The 16,278-nt window shown below is 33.1% G+C and overlaps 1 protein-coding gene across 7 annotated transcripts in view; it reads left to right on the forward strand.

Annotated features, from left to right (window-relative positions):
• LOC118749382 (transmembrane protein KIAA1109 homolog) overlaps window positions 1-16,278 on the forward strand; it is a 556,935-nt gene that overhangs the window by 190,468 nt on the left and 350,189 nt on the right. For 6 of the 7 annotated variants that reach the window (XM_036484182.1, XM_036484183.1, XM_036484184.1 and 3 more), the window contains exons 10-11: window positions 7,163-7,258; window positions 11,809-12,386. In XM_036484182.1, coding sequence (XP_036340075.1) covers window positions 7,163-7,258; window positions 11,809-12,386 — 674 coding nt within the window. The remainder of the gene's footprint in view (window positions 1-7,162; window positions 7,259-11,808; window positions 12,387-16,278) is intronic. The other variant, XM_036484186.1, reaches the window with a different exon arrangement.

Genomic DNA, 16,278 nt, shown 5'->3' on the forward strand with positions numbered 1-16,278 from the left:
TTTTTAATATAATTTCATTACCACATAGCTCTGCGGCTGTAGAACGCAAATTTTCAACGCTTTCTTTGATAAAAACTAAACTAAGAAATAAACTTAAGATTGACATTACCATTCTGAAACGGGCCACTAAAAATTAAGTGTTAGAATTTCAAATATGTTTGGCAGATATTCATAGGTCTATATGTGAAAATTAATGTCTTAAATATTTTTTGAAAATTTCAATTTTCAAAAATTTTTTCATAAATGAATCTTTGACCTTCTTTTCATCAATTTTATATATTAATTGCTATGTTTCCGTAAATATTCAATGAAAAATAACCAAATTTTAATGGTGTATTCAGCAAAAGTAGCAGAATCGAAAAAATATTCATACTGGAAAAATTTAATTTTTTAATAGTATTAAATAATACATTTCCCAATAAACAATTGACAATTTAACAGACTTCTCCTTGTGTTAAACAAAAAAAAAAAATTTACGATCCTATTCTATAAAGTATACACTAACCATTCGTGCAAAAATATTTTAGTGCACTCTATCCCATAAAAAAGTACGAATGTTTTAACATTACCGTGGATACGCGAAACCACTACCGACGCTGGAACGCAGCGCCGATAAACCTGGGCCCGTTCGTCGTTGCATGCTTATCTTTTTATCAACATAAGTTGTTGTGCATGTACCTGATACAATATGTGTTAGCCAAGAATGATAGAATACAAGATTGCGCCGATCATAGAGGATTTTTGAGAATATCTTTTGTGTGACGTCACACTGGTGCAATTGCGAGAGAGAAATGCCAAAACGTGAGCAAGAATGGAAGAAGAAGAAAAAATGTTGCAAAGAAAACGTAAACAAGTTGCACAAGTGTGACGTCATGCAAACAACGATTCTGTCAAATTCGTTAAGAGAGGAATAGCGGTCCGAGATCGGCGCAACCTTTGTATTCTCTCAATCGTGTGTGTTAGCTATATGCATAGCAGTTCATTTTTATTAATTATATTTTTTGCTTATAATATGAGAATTGGGTCATGCTGAGTGTGATCGGCTATTATGAACAGAAAGTGTGCTCAAGCAATTTTGCATATACAAATAACTGCTGACGAAACAAAATATGTACAATGTGTCACCAAAAGTTTTTTGAGTGTTAATAGTGAGGAATCACATTGCACATGACTACCATAAATCATTATGAGCAATAGTAGAAATTAAGTAGGTCAATTAAGTATATTGAACTTAGAGTTTGTATTGTATTTTTAAGCTATATAAACAAATGAAAGTTGAAATAAAGCACAATCATTTTTGAGTATCGAAACGATACAGATCTCATCATTTTAACAGAGCGGCACTCCTGCCATTAATACTGAAAGTGCGGCATTCGTGCCATATACATAATTTGGCGAGTCACGCCTAAATGACAATTCTGCGTATCCTTTCATCTGACATCCTTTCTTTGCCCTATTGATACCATGTCCTACCAAACCCCATACAACATGCGTCTATCTTGTACAACAAGATAATAACGCACAGAACCACGATACATGGTTCATTATTCTAACACGTTTGTGACATGGGTTAATCTGGGTCAATTGAGTCTATATTAAATGATAAATATTTTCTCCTTATATGTAAAAATTTCAGGGGGTAGTACCTCAAAAAACTAAAAAACGAAAATTGTAAATATACCTTTCATTGAATTTAATTTTAAGCTAGAAAACGCGGTTTTGTACATTTATCAGTTTAAAATTACTATTTTTCATTAAATTTTAAAGATCGAACATGTTGTGAGAAGAGGATTTATAGGCCTTTAAAACGATGTATAATAATCTATTGTCATACTTGGATTGTCGGGATTTTCATTGAGCAAATAAACAAAAATAAATTTTCTTATTTTTTTAAGTTTTGACGATTCCTTATTTCAACAATTACAAAATATGTAGTACAATCAAACTGATAAATCTACAAAATCATATTTTCTGACCTAAAATGAGAAGTCGCGAACTTTAAATGATTTTTAAAAAACCTATAAAAATAGGCAATAATATTTCTCATAAAAAGGAAAAAAAAATAAATAAAAATTCGATGGGCACCCTATGTATGTATACTAGTAAACAAAATAGTCGGACAAGTCGTAATTTGAAATAAAAAAAAAAGTTAAAAATTAAAAGTTTGTATATACTCTGTAAGATTCCTTTCAGTGATCAGTAGTGCGATTCACTAACTTTTAACAATGCGTCTTATCGAGTTGTAAGCTAACAATTTTTGTTGTTTGCAGTAACGATTGTGCGATTCACTAACTGTGCTGCCGCTATTGGGCACAAATCCATTGCATATGCCAAGGCGCTCGTGTGAGCACACAGGCAATTTATGTGGAAGAAAATGCGCAACACCCTCCACAAAAAACATTCTAAAAAATCAACGGTAACTTTTAGCGACATGAAACTTGCACTTTATTAGACTAAAATTGAATGGGCTACAAAATTGCACACCCGAAAATCTTATAAAAATTATCAATAAAAAGTTAGAAAGCTTGGAGTAAATTTTTTTAAGTTTGATTCATTTTGGTTAATTTTATGCAAGCTTTGAAACTTTCATTTATGTGGTTTCAGTAGAAATATAGTAGATGGAACTACTAAAAATAAAATTATTTAAAATAATAAATAAATACACATAAGTAGCAAACACCATAATTTTGAATTTTGTTGACATAGTTTACACGCAGCTGTAAATAAAAAGTTTACAAAAAAGATTTAACACGAAAAAGATTGTTAATATTAAAAAAAAATCACTGTATGCACATTTTGTACATATTTATTTTGAGGACTGATTGTATTATGCTAGTGTCATGATGATTAATAAAGAACGTTTTAAATATTAACATACATATCGCATTTTCGGAGCTTTTTTGAACTTAGCAAATTTTCCTTTCATTGAATATTTATAACCGAGAAAGCATAAAACATTGGCCTTTACCCTTTTCGAATCGACGCATTCTTAATTTCTCTAGCCTCTTGTATCAATATATGTGTTTTCATAAAAAGTGGACTTAGCTACTTTTCTCTCTAAGCTAGCGATATATAATATTTATATTTTTAATAAACGATGCACACGTATTAAATTGAAAACTTTAATTATTAAATTTCCTTAAATTCAAGGCATATTCAGTTCCTGTAAGATTAAAAAAATAGGCTTTCACCTTTTAACTTCCACTTTTCTATATTTGTTTACGCCGTATTGGAAAATTATAACCGGAACACATATAGACAAGTGTTGTAACAAACTATTTTTTTTTGTTATTTAATTTGTATTACTTGTTTTAATAGTTTATTCTGCACCTAAAATCGTACAAACTGTAGCTTCAAACCTTGTGCAACATTTAAACAAAATTCAACAAACTTTCGTAAAACTTCAAATTTTTTATCAGAATAATAAACGAATTATGTATGCAGTTTTGTAGCCCATTAAATTTTAGTACTTGAACTTTAAGTTTGATGTTTCTGAAAAACCCTTTAATTTTTGATATTTTTTTGCTAGCGGTGCTGTGCATTTTTATGTTTTATTAACAACACCAATCTAAACGTCGTCAAATTAGCGGCCTTCGCTATCGTTAGCGACAACAGCTGAATTGGCGCTAACGAATATTGTTAGGGAAACGTTTACTGAGTAGCTAAATTGTTAAAATTGTCGTTTAGCTGACTTAACAATAACAAGAGTTGTTAAAATCGCGTAGTGAATCGCACCACAGACTTCTACCACATTGTTGTAGATCTGCCACTTTTTTGAGCATCTACCACATCTACCACCCAAGCTCTGAAATCTACCACATATTCGCGTTTTGGGTAGTTTTATTTTTGCTAAATAAACATAATTTTCTTAATTTTAAGAGCAAAAATTGTCCAACACTAAACACTAACAACAGGCATAATGGGAGGATAAAATAAACTGTAAAAGAGTAAGTTTTCTCAATATTCAATTTTTCGACATCAAACGTGGTTTTATTGTGTTAAATTGCAAAATGTATGATTTATAAAAAGAATTAATAGCGAAAATGATATAAACCGGCGATTTTTGTGAAGGGATTGGCAAATTTCAGTGCATCTCAAATTTCTAAAGCGTTGTTTACTTTTACTTGAGAATTGTCAAAATCGGCAAATCCCAAGTAGCATTTCTGGAACGAGCCACATTTGTTCGCTACATCGTGATGTGATAAAAAGAAAAGCTGGCAGCACTCCGCAAGGTTGCAGAAATCTTTCAAAATATGGAACTAAGGAAAAAAATTGCCAAAACTCAACGCAATTTTTATCAACTTCAATCTTACACTTTATTATACTAAAATTAATTTTGTTTGAGATTCTAATTAAAATGTCTGCAATTTAGGTGAAACCTTGCAGTTTTTTTTAATTTTTGTACAAAGTTTGATCCAAAACCTGAGATCCACCACATTTTTTTGAAATCTACCACATTTTTGCCAGATTCTACCACACAAATTTTTTTTAAGTCCGATCACTGATTCGTTTGCCATTTCTTAAGACAAATTATCAATTTAAACATTGTTGTAAGCAGCGAAATGTCTTATCTTGAATCACATACATATATACGTATTTTTCACCGGGTAAACAGAAATAAAGTTACGAGCAAGTATACCTATGCGTCACCCTTTGAAAACGCGGTTTTTGACCTTAAGCCCAGATTTTGAGGGTGTATTTAAAATTCTGAGTATGCAGATTTTACTGCTTGAATAGACCTACAATAAGTGTGAACCTCGAAAAAACTATATAATTTTTTTTTTTGTCACACAGTTAAATTTCGATAATAATCTATATATCGTCGTTTAAAGTACAAAACCGCGTATCAACAAAATGCCATGACGCCTATGTGAGGTTGCATAAATTATTATTTAGATAAAAAACACTCATATTTCAAAATTGTTCTCTTTTTTATAAAGCAATCTGGATAGTATATTTCAGGACGAATGGATAAGGATTGAGCCAACAGCTTCTGTAAGCAAATCCAATTTTTGGCAGCAAATGTCAGTTATGCGATTTTAACGATACGCGGTTTTGTACTTTATACGACGATATGCATGTATGTATATGGGTATAGCCAGCAAAAACTGCGGAAAGAGATCCGAAAACTGTAAGAAAGGTGAATAGAACAGTGCCACGAAGGGATGTGCAACGAATTATTTTCCGGTTGGTTTTCTGAAATTTTTCATTCTGAACTTCACATGTGCTTTTTCATAGTTAGCTATACTCAGAAATTAATTATAATTTTATAAATAGTTTTTAATATGTTCGTCTGCCGGCATAAGAACCTGGGACCTCATGAAAGCTTACAAATAGTCGCACGCTTCTCTGCACACTCAGCTACTGTCGAATACGTATATGTACATGTTTTCAAATGTTCAGTTTGAGCAAATGTTTTAAAATTATTTTCAAATAACGTGATATTTTTCGGTAGTTTTCGGATACGAATATTTTAATAAATACTAAAATTTTACCAAAATTGGAAAATACAAAGGTTCACAAGCACGAAATGGCAATACCGCTCAAAAATATTTGTATATTTGTCACTGGCATTTGTCATCAAGTGGCAAATCAGATATTTGGTCGTTTGCGTAATCTTTATTTGGCTTATGTAGCAGCATTGCGTTCACACGATTTGGCCACCAGGGTTGATTTTCATTTGCCACAAGAAGGCAAATATTTGGCTTTTCTGATAAATGACAAATGTAATTTAGCGTTCACATGATTTGTGTATGAATTTGACAAATTTTTAGCCAAATGTACAAATCGTGTGATCCCAGCTTAATCTGCTTGCCTCATTTGCCTCGCTCGTCTGCTGCTGCAAATGAGTGCCTCGCTCGCAACGGCGCCCTCGCGAGGGCAGAGCTAATGAGGTCCTCGTTTGCTTGCCGCTCTACTCTTGCGCTGCCCTCGTTTGCTTACTCGCTCGGTAACTGCTCACCGCGTGCGCACGTACTAAACGAGTGCTCGTTTGCAAACAGCCTCGCCTGTTGCTCGTGAGTTGCGCAAGCTCAGAGCAAACTAACGAGCGAGCGAGGGGCTAAAATGAGGCAAATCCGAACCCTGCATGCATCCATACATATTCTTATTCTATTTACGTGTGTATATTTTTGGCTTCTTATTAATATTCTTATAATGGCGAATCAAACCATTTAAAAGAAATAAAAAATTTATATGTATTGTTTTTTATGCTTTTCTTTACTCTCAGTCTTCACCAGACGCCCACTTTTCTCATTAGTCAATCTTATCCCCACTAAGTTCCATTTATTAGATATAAAAAATAAACGCAATCATTATAATAAAATAACATACAGATACACCATTATACTGAAAAGTGTACGCTTGGAATATACCTTAAATACACGTATGCATGTATGTAATTCATATGTACAGACATACATATATATTACCACAATAATTCATATATTTGTGCATATTCCTACATTCCTTCCAATCGAAAAGCATTTGCTTGCATTACTTGCATATACATATGTACATACGTATGTATGCTGTATGCATAACAAAATGCATACCCAAAACAAACGCGAATATCTCCCATACAACGTCGTTGAAAATTTTTCGCGATAAGTTTATCGCGATAAGCTGTTGTGAGTGATCGCGAATGGATTATTTGCATCGTTTTTGTCATTTATGAGAGGCCGAAATCGGCAATGCTTTTTTCGATCGCGAATGAAAAGCATCGGAAATTTTTTTGTCGATCGCATTCCGAATGTGAGAGATGATAAAATTGTTTGCATTTTTCACTCGCGGTAAAAGAATACAAAAATTGATTTGGAATATTATAGATCGCGAACGTGCGAGAATGTGAGTGAGAATTTTCGAACCCTGGTCACAACTCCATAAAGTTCCAAATTTAATAGCTTACATATTTCCGTAAATGTTAAACTTTATTCAAACTTAATTTTAATACTTCATATTTAATATGCTGGGCACTCGTAAACATTGCTCATAACACTTATGTTAAAAATTTATCAGAAAATCGATAAAATAATTTGCATGTCTACGTGAATAACTAAGGCGTAACTACATATGAATCCATAAAAACCCTAAAAATTTTTTTATGTACGATTTATAAAAATATTCCACATGCAATTCTTTTCAAAATTCATCAATTTCATAGAATGAAGACGTGAGACGTATTAATGGTCTTGCCACACCAATCAGAAAACTTACAAATATTTCATCAAGACCTCAGTATCGACATTTTATTCATGATGTGAGTAGACTTAGCGCCGAATTACATCTACTATCCTACTACTTCTACTTCTTGCTATTTCCAGCTTGTAGTAAAATTTGAAATTCGTATGAATATTTTGTTCGTAGTATTTTCACATATGGGTGTTTCCATGATGTCGGATGTGACATTCGTACGACTTAAATAGTTATAAAATAGAGTTAAATAAATCATATGAAAACGGAAGTTACTTATAAAAAAACGGCCGTCGTGTATCTTTTACGCCGTCTTTTGTTCACAAAAAAATTAGGTGCGCTTGGAACACTGGTGTCGGGAAAATCGATCCGTTATGACCGGACGTGACAAAAAAGGAAGTGGTTTTCAGAGTACATGTAAAAATAAGCAAAAATATGCGAATTCTTTCTTAAACATTCTTTAAATTAAGCCAAATTACGGAACATTACAATCAATTCACATTTAATCAGAAGCAATTCTTTGTTGGTTTTATTTTGAAATAAAATGTGATAATGGACGTGACAGATTATCCCTCATACTATATTTTTATTAATAACACATATGAGTGAAAGTTTCTCAAGTGGGCCACCTAAATTCGGACGGTCAAAATAATTTCACACAAATACAAAACAAGAAATATAATTTGAGCAATTTCGCAAAATTCGAAGTTTTACAAGAGTTATTGTTATTAACTTTTTTTTTACATGAATTCAGTAATTATTTACTTTCTACTGATTCATAGCGTGTATCTTTAGCCTGACTGTTCAAATACTCATTATTTGTAAAAATTTAGAAACTTTTTATAAACAATTTTTATAAAAAATTAAATATTTATTACTTATCGGCCAGATTTTTTAATCTTGGACACTGTATATGAATTTTTATTCTATTATACATTATTTGAAAAAAAAAAAAAACGGAAACTTGCACGAATTCGCTAGTTATTAATTATTTTCACTGCTGCCACGCCCCGTGGCTCACGGGTGCTTTTGCTTCACCACGATACTGCGGCGCGCTAACGCCAACAACGAATGATTCGAGGCGATAAAAAAAAAATGATAATTTTACGACTACATGCAAGTTTCCGCTTTTTTAAATAATGTACTTTAGAATATTTTTTCTTTTAATAATGCCCGTTAGATTGATATTCAATGTAAAAGATTAAAAAGAAGTAAATATTTTTTATTTTTTTATAAAAATTATAATTTTTTTACAAATGACGAGTATTTGAACACTCAGGCTTAAGGGGGTCTAATTAACTGTTATCATGAACAAGTAATTTTTAAGCAAAAAACAAAACCGACTTCAATTGTCATATAAAAATTTAAGAGCACCGTTAATTTATTCATGATCCAATGATCGGATCTAAACGGGACCACCTCGGAGGTACCACCTTTCCTTTAAAAAAGGAATTATAGAAATCGGTTAACGTGGTCTAAAGTTATGCGGTAAGATACACAAAAAAATATTCCGACGAATTTATAACCTCCTTTTTTGAAGTCTTTTAAAAACAATCAGCAAGATACACGCTATGAGTCGGTAGAAAATGAATAATTACTGAATTCATGTACAAACAAGTTAATAACAATAACTCTTGTAAAACTTCGAATACTGCAAAATTGGTCAAATTGTATTTTTTGTTTATAGTTGTAAACCGAATAAGGTGATTTGTCCAAAAAAAAATTTGTCCGTCCAAATTTAGGTGGCCCACTTGAGAAATTTTCACTCATATAATTCAGTTCTTTATTTAATTTTTTTCCTTCCACCGTTTCGCGTTTTCATTTATTTGCATTTTCTGTTTACATTTTCATGGAAACACCCAAATCCAATTTAAAGTTTTCTAGAATATGTGTTTTCTTAACTCCGAATTTATTTCTGTTAAATGTTTTTTAGTAGTTTAGACTATGAAAATTTTAAAGCATGATGAATTAAAATATATTTTTAATTTTAATTTAGCTTACCTGGTTTGGGTCAAATCTAGTAATTGAAATTCCACCCCCTTCCTGTCGACCTATTGATCAAAAATTTGTTATACACCCTTAGTTCTGATGAAAATACAATTATGTATGTATATTCAGTATCATTGCAAAACCAATATGACCGCCGCCACAAAAGTGCGGACTATATGTGACCTGGTCTACGAAAAGGGAGCTTACGTGCGAAAACTAGTTTTCTGTGAAAAAGCTGTTAAAAGTAAGCAACTCGTTTCGTCAGTTTCTCATTATCTCGTTAATTGTTCTCCGCGCCGGACGTCCAGTAAGTGTTGTTGTTGGTCGGAATATTATTATAGTTCATCGTGTAAGTTGCTAGTGTGGAACATTTAAAAAAGTAACACTGAAGAAGTGACGTTTACTGTTTCTGTTTCTACATTTTTAGTACACTTCTAAGCAAGTTAGGATTTTCTGCTTTTCACCACGTGAAAAAGCATCTCATCTTCCATCCGAATCAACCAAAAAGTGAAAATTGATTTTTTGACACCTAAGCCCCCTTTCCGTAGACCAGGTCACATATATTTAAAAAAAAACCGCTCAATATGGGCTTACTAGTAGAATACAGTACACTATGAAAAAATGGCGAATTACATATTTTTTTAAATCCCCCCTATATTAAAGGGCGTTTAGAAAAAAATTCTTATTCAAAATGGCTCTCGAATGGAAATGGTGGATCCTAGAGTTTAAACAGTCAATACATGAATCTATCTAAACAAATGAAATGGTTTTATATTAAGAAATGATGAAAATAAAGTACCAAAAGTTAAAAAATATCATACATCGATTTTATTTTACCTTACCAATCTCCTAGATTGATTAGGAGAGTGGTATGATGATTGGTACTTACCTAATTATTTTTTAGCTTTTATGGGGTATTCACAGATGTCTGGTTATCAAGTTATCTGGTTAGGTGGTTATATTTTTAACCCAGTTTACAAAAACGAAATACACTAAACAGTAATAATTTTTAACCAGATAACACTTCAGTACTTTATCTGCATCATTATTATGATTCTTTACAATAAAACCGTTTAACTTATTTTTTACATATTTTATATTCAAGTGTAATAATTTTTAGCTTTTAGTACTTTATCTGCATCATTATTATGATTCTAAACAATAAAACTGTTTAACTGTTCACCAAAGTAAGCAAGTGGCCTGGCAGTCTGTTAAAAGAGCAGCTCAGTTCAAGCAACGACGTTTGTCAACAGAAACTACTTTTTTTCTGGGGATTGGTAGAAATGTATTTTTTCAGACATGCTAATTTAAAAAGATTTTAAAAGAGAAATGGGAAAAGCCTCAAATCTGATGAAAGCCGATTTACGAATTTAAAAAAGAAAAAAGACACCCACAACGATATTGCTAAGGCTGTTTTTAAAGCTAATTATAACATTAACGGTAATGACAACTCCAACGGTAACGATATCTACAGTGCTAACGATATCAAATATAAAATGATAACGGTGCTGTACTTTACGTATACATACAGTATCGGTCATATGTATAGCACGCCATTTCAAAGTGATATTGTGTGCAACTTATGTTTATTTATGTATTTTTGAGAATTTTCAATTAAAATACAGTTCTTTCTCTAACAAACCCCATATAAAAACAAGTTTAACAATTTGTAGAAAACTTCAAAAAAGTGCAACAAATTTTCACCTAAATTTCAAACTTTTTTCTCAGAAGTGTTTGAATTTTTCTGAACACACAGTTTTATAGCCCAACCAATTTTAGTCTAATAATGTGCAAGCTTCAAGTTGCTAAAAGTTACCGTTGATTTTTTAGAATTTTTTTCGCCAAAGGTGTTGCGGATTTCTTCCATATACAAATAAATAGAGTTTATTCATTATATGGAAGCCAATGCGACAAAAAAAATTCTAAAAAATTAACGGTAAATCGTAGCCACTTAACATTTGCACATTACCAGACTAAAATTGCAGTGGCTAAAAAACTGCGTACTCGAAAAAATTCTAACACTTCCGAGAAAAAAGTTTGAAACTTAGGTGAAAATTTGTTGCACTTTTTTGAAGTTTTCTACAAATTGTTAAACTTGGGTTTATATGGGGTTTGTTAGAAAAAGAACTGTATTTTAATTGAAAATTCTTAAAAATAAATAAATAAATATAAGTGGCACACAATATCACTTTGAAATGGCGTGCTATAGATATGACCGATACTGTATATACAGTTTAGTAATATACATGGGTTTGTAAAATATGTTACGCCATTTGTACGTGTATTGTACTCAGATGATTGTAAGAATATGTAGAAAGGCACTAACTGACATTTTTTATTTTTTACAGAAGAAGCGAAAAGCTAAACACAATTCTGTGCATAATGCTTTTTTATTGGCACGTGTTGCCACAATATGATGTATGTTATCTATTTATTTTTTACTTCTAAAATTTAATCTGCTTTCTTTGAAAACCAGATGCCTGACCTATTTCTAGTTTGCTATTTCTCTTTATATTCTAGCTTATCGCATTGCTAGAAGTACATATCTTTGTCGCCAGCCAGATAACCCACAACACAGTAGCTTTTTTGCGTAAACAATGTAATTTTCTTCAAAATTCCTTTCTACAGGCTGATTCTCGCGGAACCTCCTCGGGCACTCCCTCGCTGTCGTCTAATTCTTTCATCTCAGCCATGTCGTCGCAAGAAGATGTTGCCCTTGTCAATTTGCACCAACAGGTGAATCGGCCAATCATCGATTCACCACTATTGATGGCAAGCTATCTAAATCATTTATCGCAGTTGAAATGCTTCAATTGGACCGCTTGCTCTTTTCCATCAGGACCAGATGTTTTCTCTACACCCCTATTTCACGAAAACGACGATGGCGGGCTGACCTATATAGGCAGCAAAATGGTGCCGCACTTTGACTTGTACGCTTGTTGGCGTGAAATCAAGGTGGTACCACGGTATGAAAATGCGACCGGCAGCAATAGCTCCGCCACATTTATAGGCGGTCCAAAGTCGCATCCATGGGATCCCAGCGTTTTACTTAAAGAAGAGGAGAGCGATAAGACGACAAATGGCTTCGACGATGGCGAATTTATGAGTTTGCAAGCAGAAGGGGCAGCTTGTACCTCAGTGGTAGCCCGTTTGAAGGGGCAGGTGAATGTATTTCTTACGCCACTGATGCTGGAAGGTTTGCAACGGTAAGTAGTCGAACCATTTAAAGTTTTTTCTTTATTTATAAATTGATTAATACATTTAAGAAGTCAAAAATTGTGTTAAAAAAATGTAAATTTCCGGTAGCATACCCATCCAGTAAAAATATTTGTTGGGGAAGATTAAAGTTAGCAAAACAGGTTTTATTGTAGATTTCGTAAACATTTGTTCCGCAATTTTTCTAAATAAAATAATGTATGTACTTATTTCTGAAAGGTATTTTTCTGTTATCAAACTATATCTCCTTTAATATTTCATAAAATTTAATGAATGATATATCATTTTGAAGGAGAGAAGCTCACGTACATGCGAAAAATAGTCGCGTTGCACAGTGCTGCCCTTCCATATAAAATATGGGCAAAAATAGAATTATGGACGGATATAAATGAAAATTTGCTTGTTAAAATTGAGGACGCTAAATTCAAAAATGCTATTTGTTTTTGGATACCTTTCATACTTTCACTGTAAATGCAGTTTGAAGTTGAAAATTTGGGTTCTTGTGGTTTTTAAATAGGTATGTACATATAGTTCGTTCTATTTTCAAACGTGATGTGTCCAATGACAGGGCTTGGCCTGTAGAGGTGCAATAAAGTTTTTTATTTTTGAAAAGGGTTGCCACCTGTTACAAATTTTAGTAAAATTATTTAATAAGTCAAATGAATTAGATATTACAATATGGGTATCAATTGAACTAGTTTTGAAAATACTTTACTTCTAAACGACACGTAGAAGGGTTGCCACATGTTTAAAAACTCAAATTCACTTTAATTAAGGGGATAAGGTAACTGAAATATGTATATCAATATGAGTATCGGAAAAATGAAAAAAATTTACATATCTAGAAAGAAATAAGTGAAGAGTAAAACCATTCCTGACTTAATTTAAAAGGAATGTCATCAGAACAAATCACTGATTGACAATGTATGTATTTGTAATAAAATAACAAATAAGATGGCGTAATCCTATGGTTTGACGTAATTATTATTTTAGTTCAACTAAATACGACTTTACAAACAGGTGGAACCCCTATTCGTAATATTTTTAAGCCAAAACCTTCCTAAACCTCTTTCGTCTGACTCCCTTATAGTGATACTTATCTCTTTCAGTTACCTAATTCCTTCAATTCAAGTGGAATTTGATTTTTTAAACAGGTGGCAACTCGCTGTATGTAGTTGATACACATTTCGATTGATACCCAGCTCTTAATAATTCATTTAACTTATAAAAAAATTGGAATCTAATATTTTAACAATCTAATTTTTTAACAGGTGGCAAAAAATAAACCTTCTATTGTCCACAGGTCAAGCTTTGTAATCTGACACTTCATTTTGAAAATGGAACGAATCGTGCAGATCTCAAGGCACTGAAAAAAATGAAAAAATTATTGTATGCATTAGGGAAAAACGCCTCACTTCAGAAAGTGCAAAAAATGAGCAGGTTTTTATTTCTTCTTTTGAAAGCTAAAAGCCCGTACTATTTAAGAAAATAATAAAAAATAACCTATTGTTTACACGACCTATGCATTTCCCGCATAAACAAAGAACAGCGAACGCCCACACGCATTTATATTGCATTTCCTGCCCAAAACCAAGTGCAGCGAACAAACACACGCACTTGTGTTTAAAATTAATTCGCTCGTTCTTAATTGGGTATGCATTTTTTCTGCAATTCTCAAATATCTCTTCGCTGAACTTAGTGACGTGATAAGTCGCTGGCATTTTCAGCTATGGTCAACGCTTAACCAGCTTGGCTATCACACGGTGCTTTAAGCATCGCTCCCACTCCACTCCCGGAGTAATTTTTGGTATGGTAGTAAGCTACGGCTTACATGCCACACTGAGCCTCTGCATGAATGCATCCCTGAATAAATCCCAGTTCATTGCACAGCAGCCTACGGCAGCTAGAGCATGACTCCTCCAATGGAGTCCCCCAATTGATACATGGTAAAAGGGTCACAGCTTGCGCTACCGCTTCATCAGCCTGCCCGCATATCTCACTCACTCTCTCTCTCTCTCGCATAGCAGGCATATGGAGTGCGTGGTTGGCTTGATGTGCACCTATATACCATACGGGCTCATTGAGCTTGATAAATAACCACTTGCAAGGGTAATCCCTACCTCCTCTACTACTCTAACTCGACCACAACTCTTAACCTGGTCTCCCGCTCTCCTTCAGCTAAACACCTATTTTTACATATATGTTTTTCATTAATTCTAATAAAATTTAGCATTTTTTGAAATTTTGTTTAAAAAAATTGTTTTTTTCTGGAATACCGCAGGGACACCCTGTGTTTAAGTTTATTCCAAAATTTTAATTCCTGTAATTCTCTACTATCTATATGGGAACAAGAAACGTCAAACCAACATTTTATTTCAAAGAATATATTTTTTTATATTTTTTTCTTTGAAGAGCTTACGCATAGCTATGCTCTTATTAAAATTCTTAATATAAAATTTGTAGACTTTAGTGGCTTCCTGGCGGCATATAATTAATTTTTTAGGGAAATGTGTGTTTAATTCTTTTTAGTGGATAAATTGTCTTTACAAAAATACCAAACAAGTTCACATTGCAGATAACGAATTTATCGATTTTTGCCTACTTAGGCGGCACTGTGCGTTGTTGATATTTAGTTATTTATTAAAAAAAAAAGGTTTTAAAAAGCTAAAATCACTGTATCTGTATCCGGGCAATAAAGCGCCATATCTTCCATAATACTCCATAAAATTGAATGATTAAGACACCATTTTGAATTACAGCTTCACCGGTTGAGGTAAAAAAATAACAACTATTTAATAGGGTTGCCACCTGCTTAAAATTTTATTGACTTAAATATATATCGAGTAAAACATTGCAACGCATTCATGGAGTGAAAGGAAAGAGGGTTGTCAACTATTTAAACATTTTAATCTCTATATATGTATATGTATACAAATTTTATTTGTAGTAAATTATAAAAGTAAAATATTGCCGACATTAAAGCGCTACTTTTAATGTTTTTATTAACCTTTCTTTGACTTCATGTTAGACCCTATCGCTTGTAACATTTGGGGTTGACATTGAGAAAGTTATAAAATTCCAGGCATGTCATTTTGGTATTGTACCTTACGTACATAATGCACCTTAATATTTAAATTTGTAATTGTGACTTATCATCGGACCAGATATCTTTGACCAAAGAAAAAATTCTCTCGACCGCAGCTAATGTGGATATCTAGAGAAATCTTTCAGAAACAATGCTAAAGGTGTATTAATAATGTGACCAACCGTACTTCTTTCGGAAATATAGTACTTCTTTTTTCGCTATTGTACTTTGTACTTCGAAGTACAGTCAAATACTTCTTTGCGATATTTTGTACTTCTCCGATCTTCTGGATGATCGTCACATGGCCTGGGCGATAAATTCTTTCAAACCATTAACAATTTCGCCTACTTAATAAGCCTTACCTACCTCTCACTTCGTGACAGAACTGTCGCGGCGGAGTGGGGGTCGTCTGCACTCAGTGCAGAGTCAATAAGAGCACTCCACAAGGTGGTGTTCCCTCTCCCCTGCTCTAGATTGCGGTTGTAAACCACCTTCTAGAGGAACTGGGAAAAGTGGGCTGTCGGGTGATCGCCTCTGTAGACGATGGGGAACTTTAGGTTAAGGTACGATTTCTGTACACCCTTTTTGATCTGACTCAATGTTACCCGAATCAGGTAACTAGGTGGGCAATCAACGGCGGCTGTCGCAGAATCCTAATATTGTGGAAAGGGTAGGAAAGGTGTCGGTTGCCTTGTGCTTCTGTAGGGGAGCTATCGGTAAAAGGTGGGGTCTAATTCATTAGCTCTAGCATGTGAGGACCCAAATCCAGGGGCTTTGGAGTCCCCACAACATTATTT

This window comes from Rhagoletis pomonella, unplaced genomic scaffold (assembly GCF_013731165.1).
Source record: "Rhagoletis pomonella isolate Grant_MI unplaced genomic scaffold, Rhpom_1.0 Rhpom_scaffold_00015, whole genome shotgun sequence".
Classification (NCBI taxonomy): Eukaryota; Metazoa; Arthropoda; class Insecta; order Diptera; family Tephritidae; genus Rhagoletis; species Rhagoletis pomonella.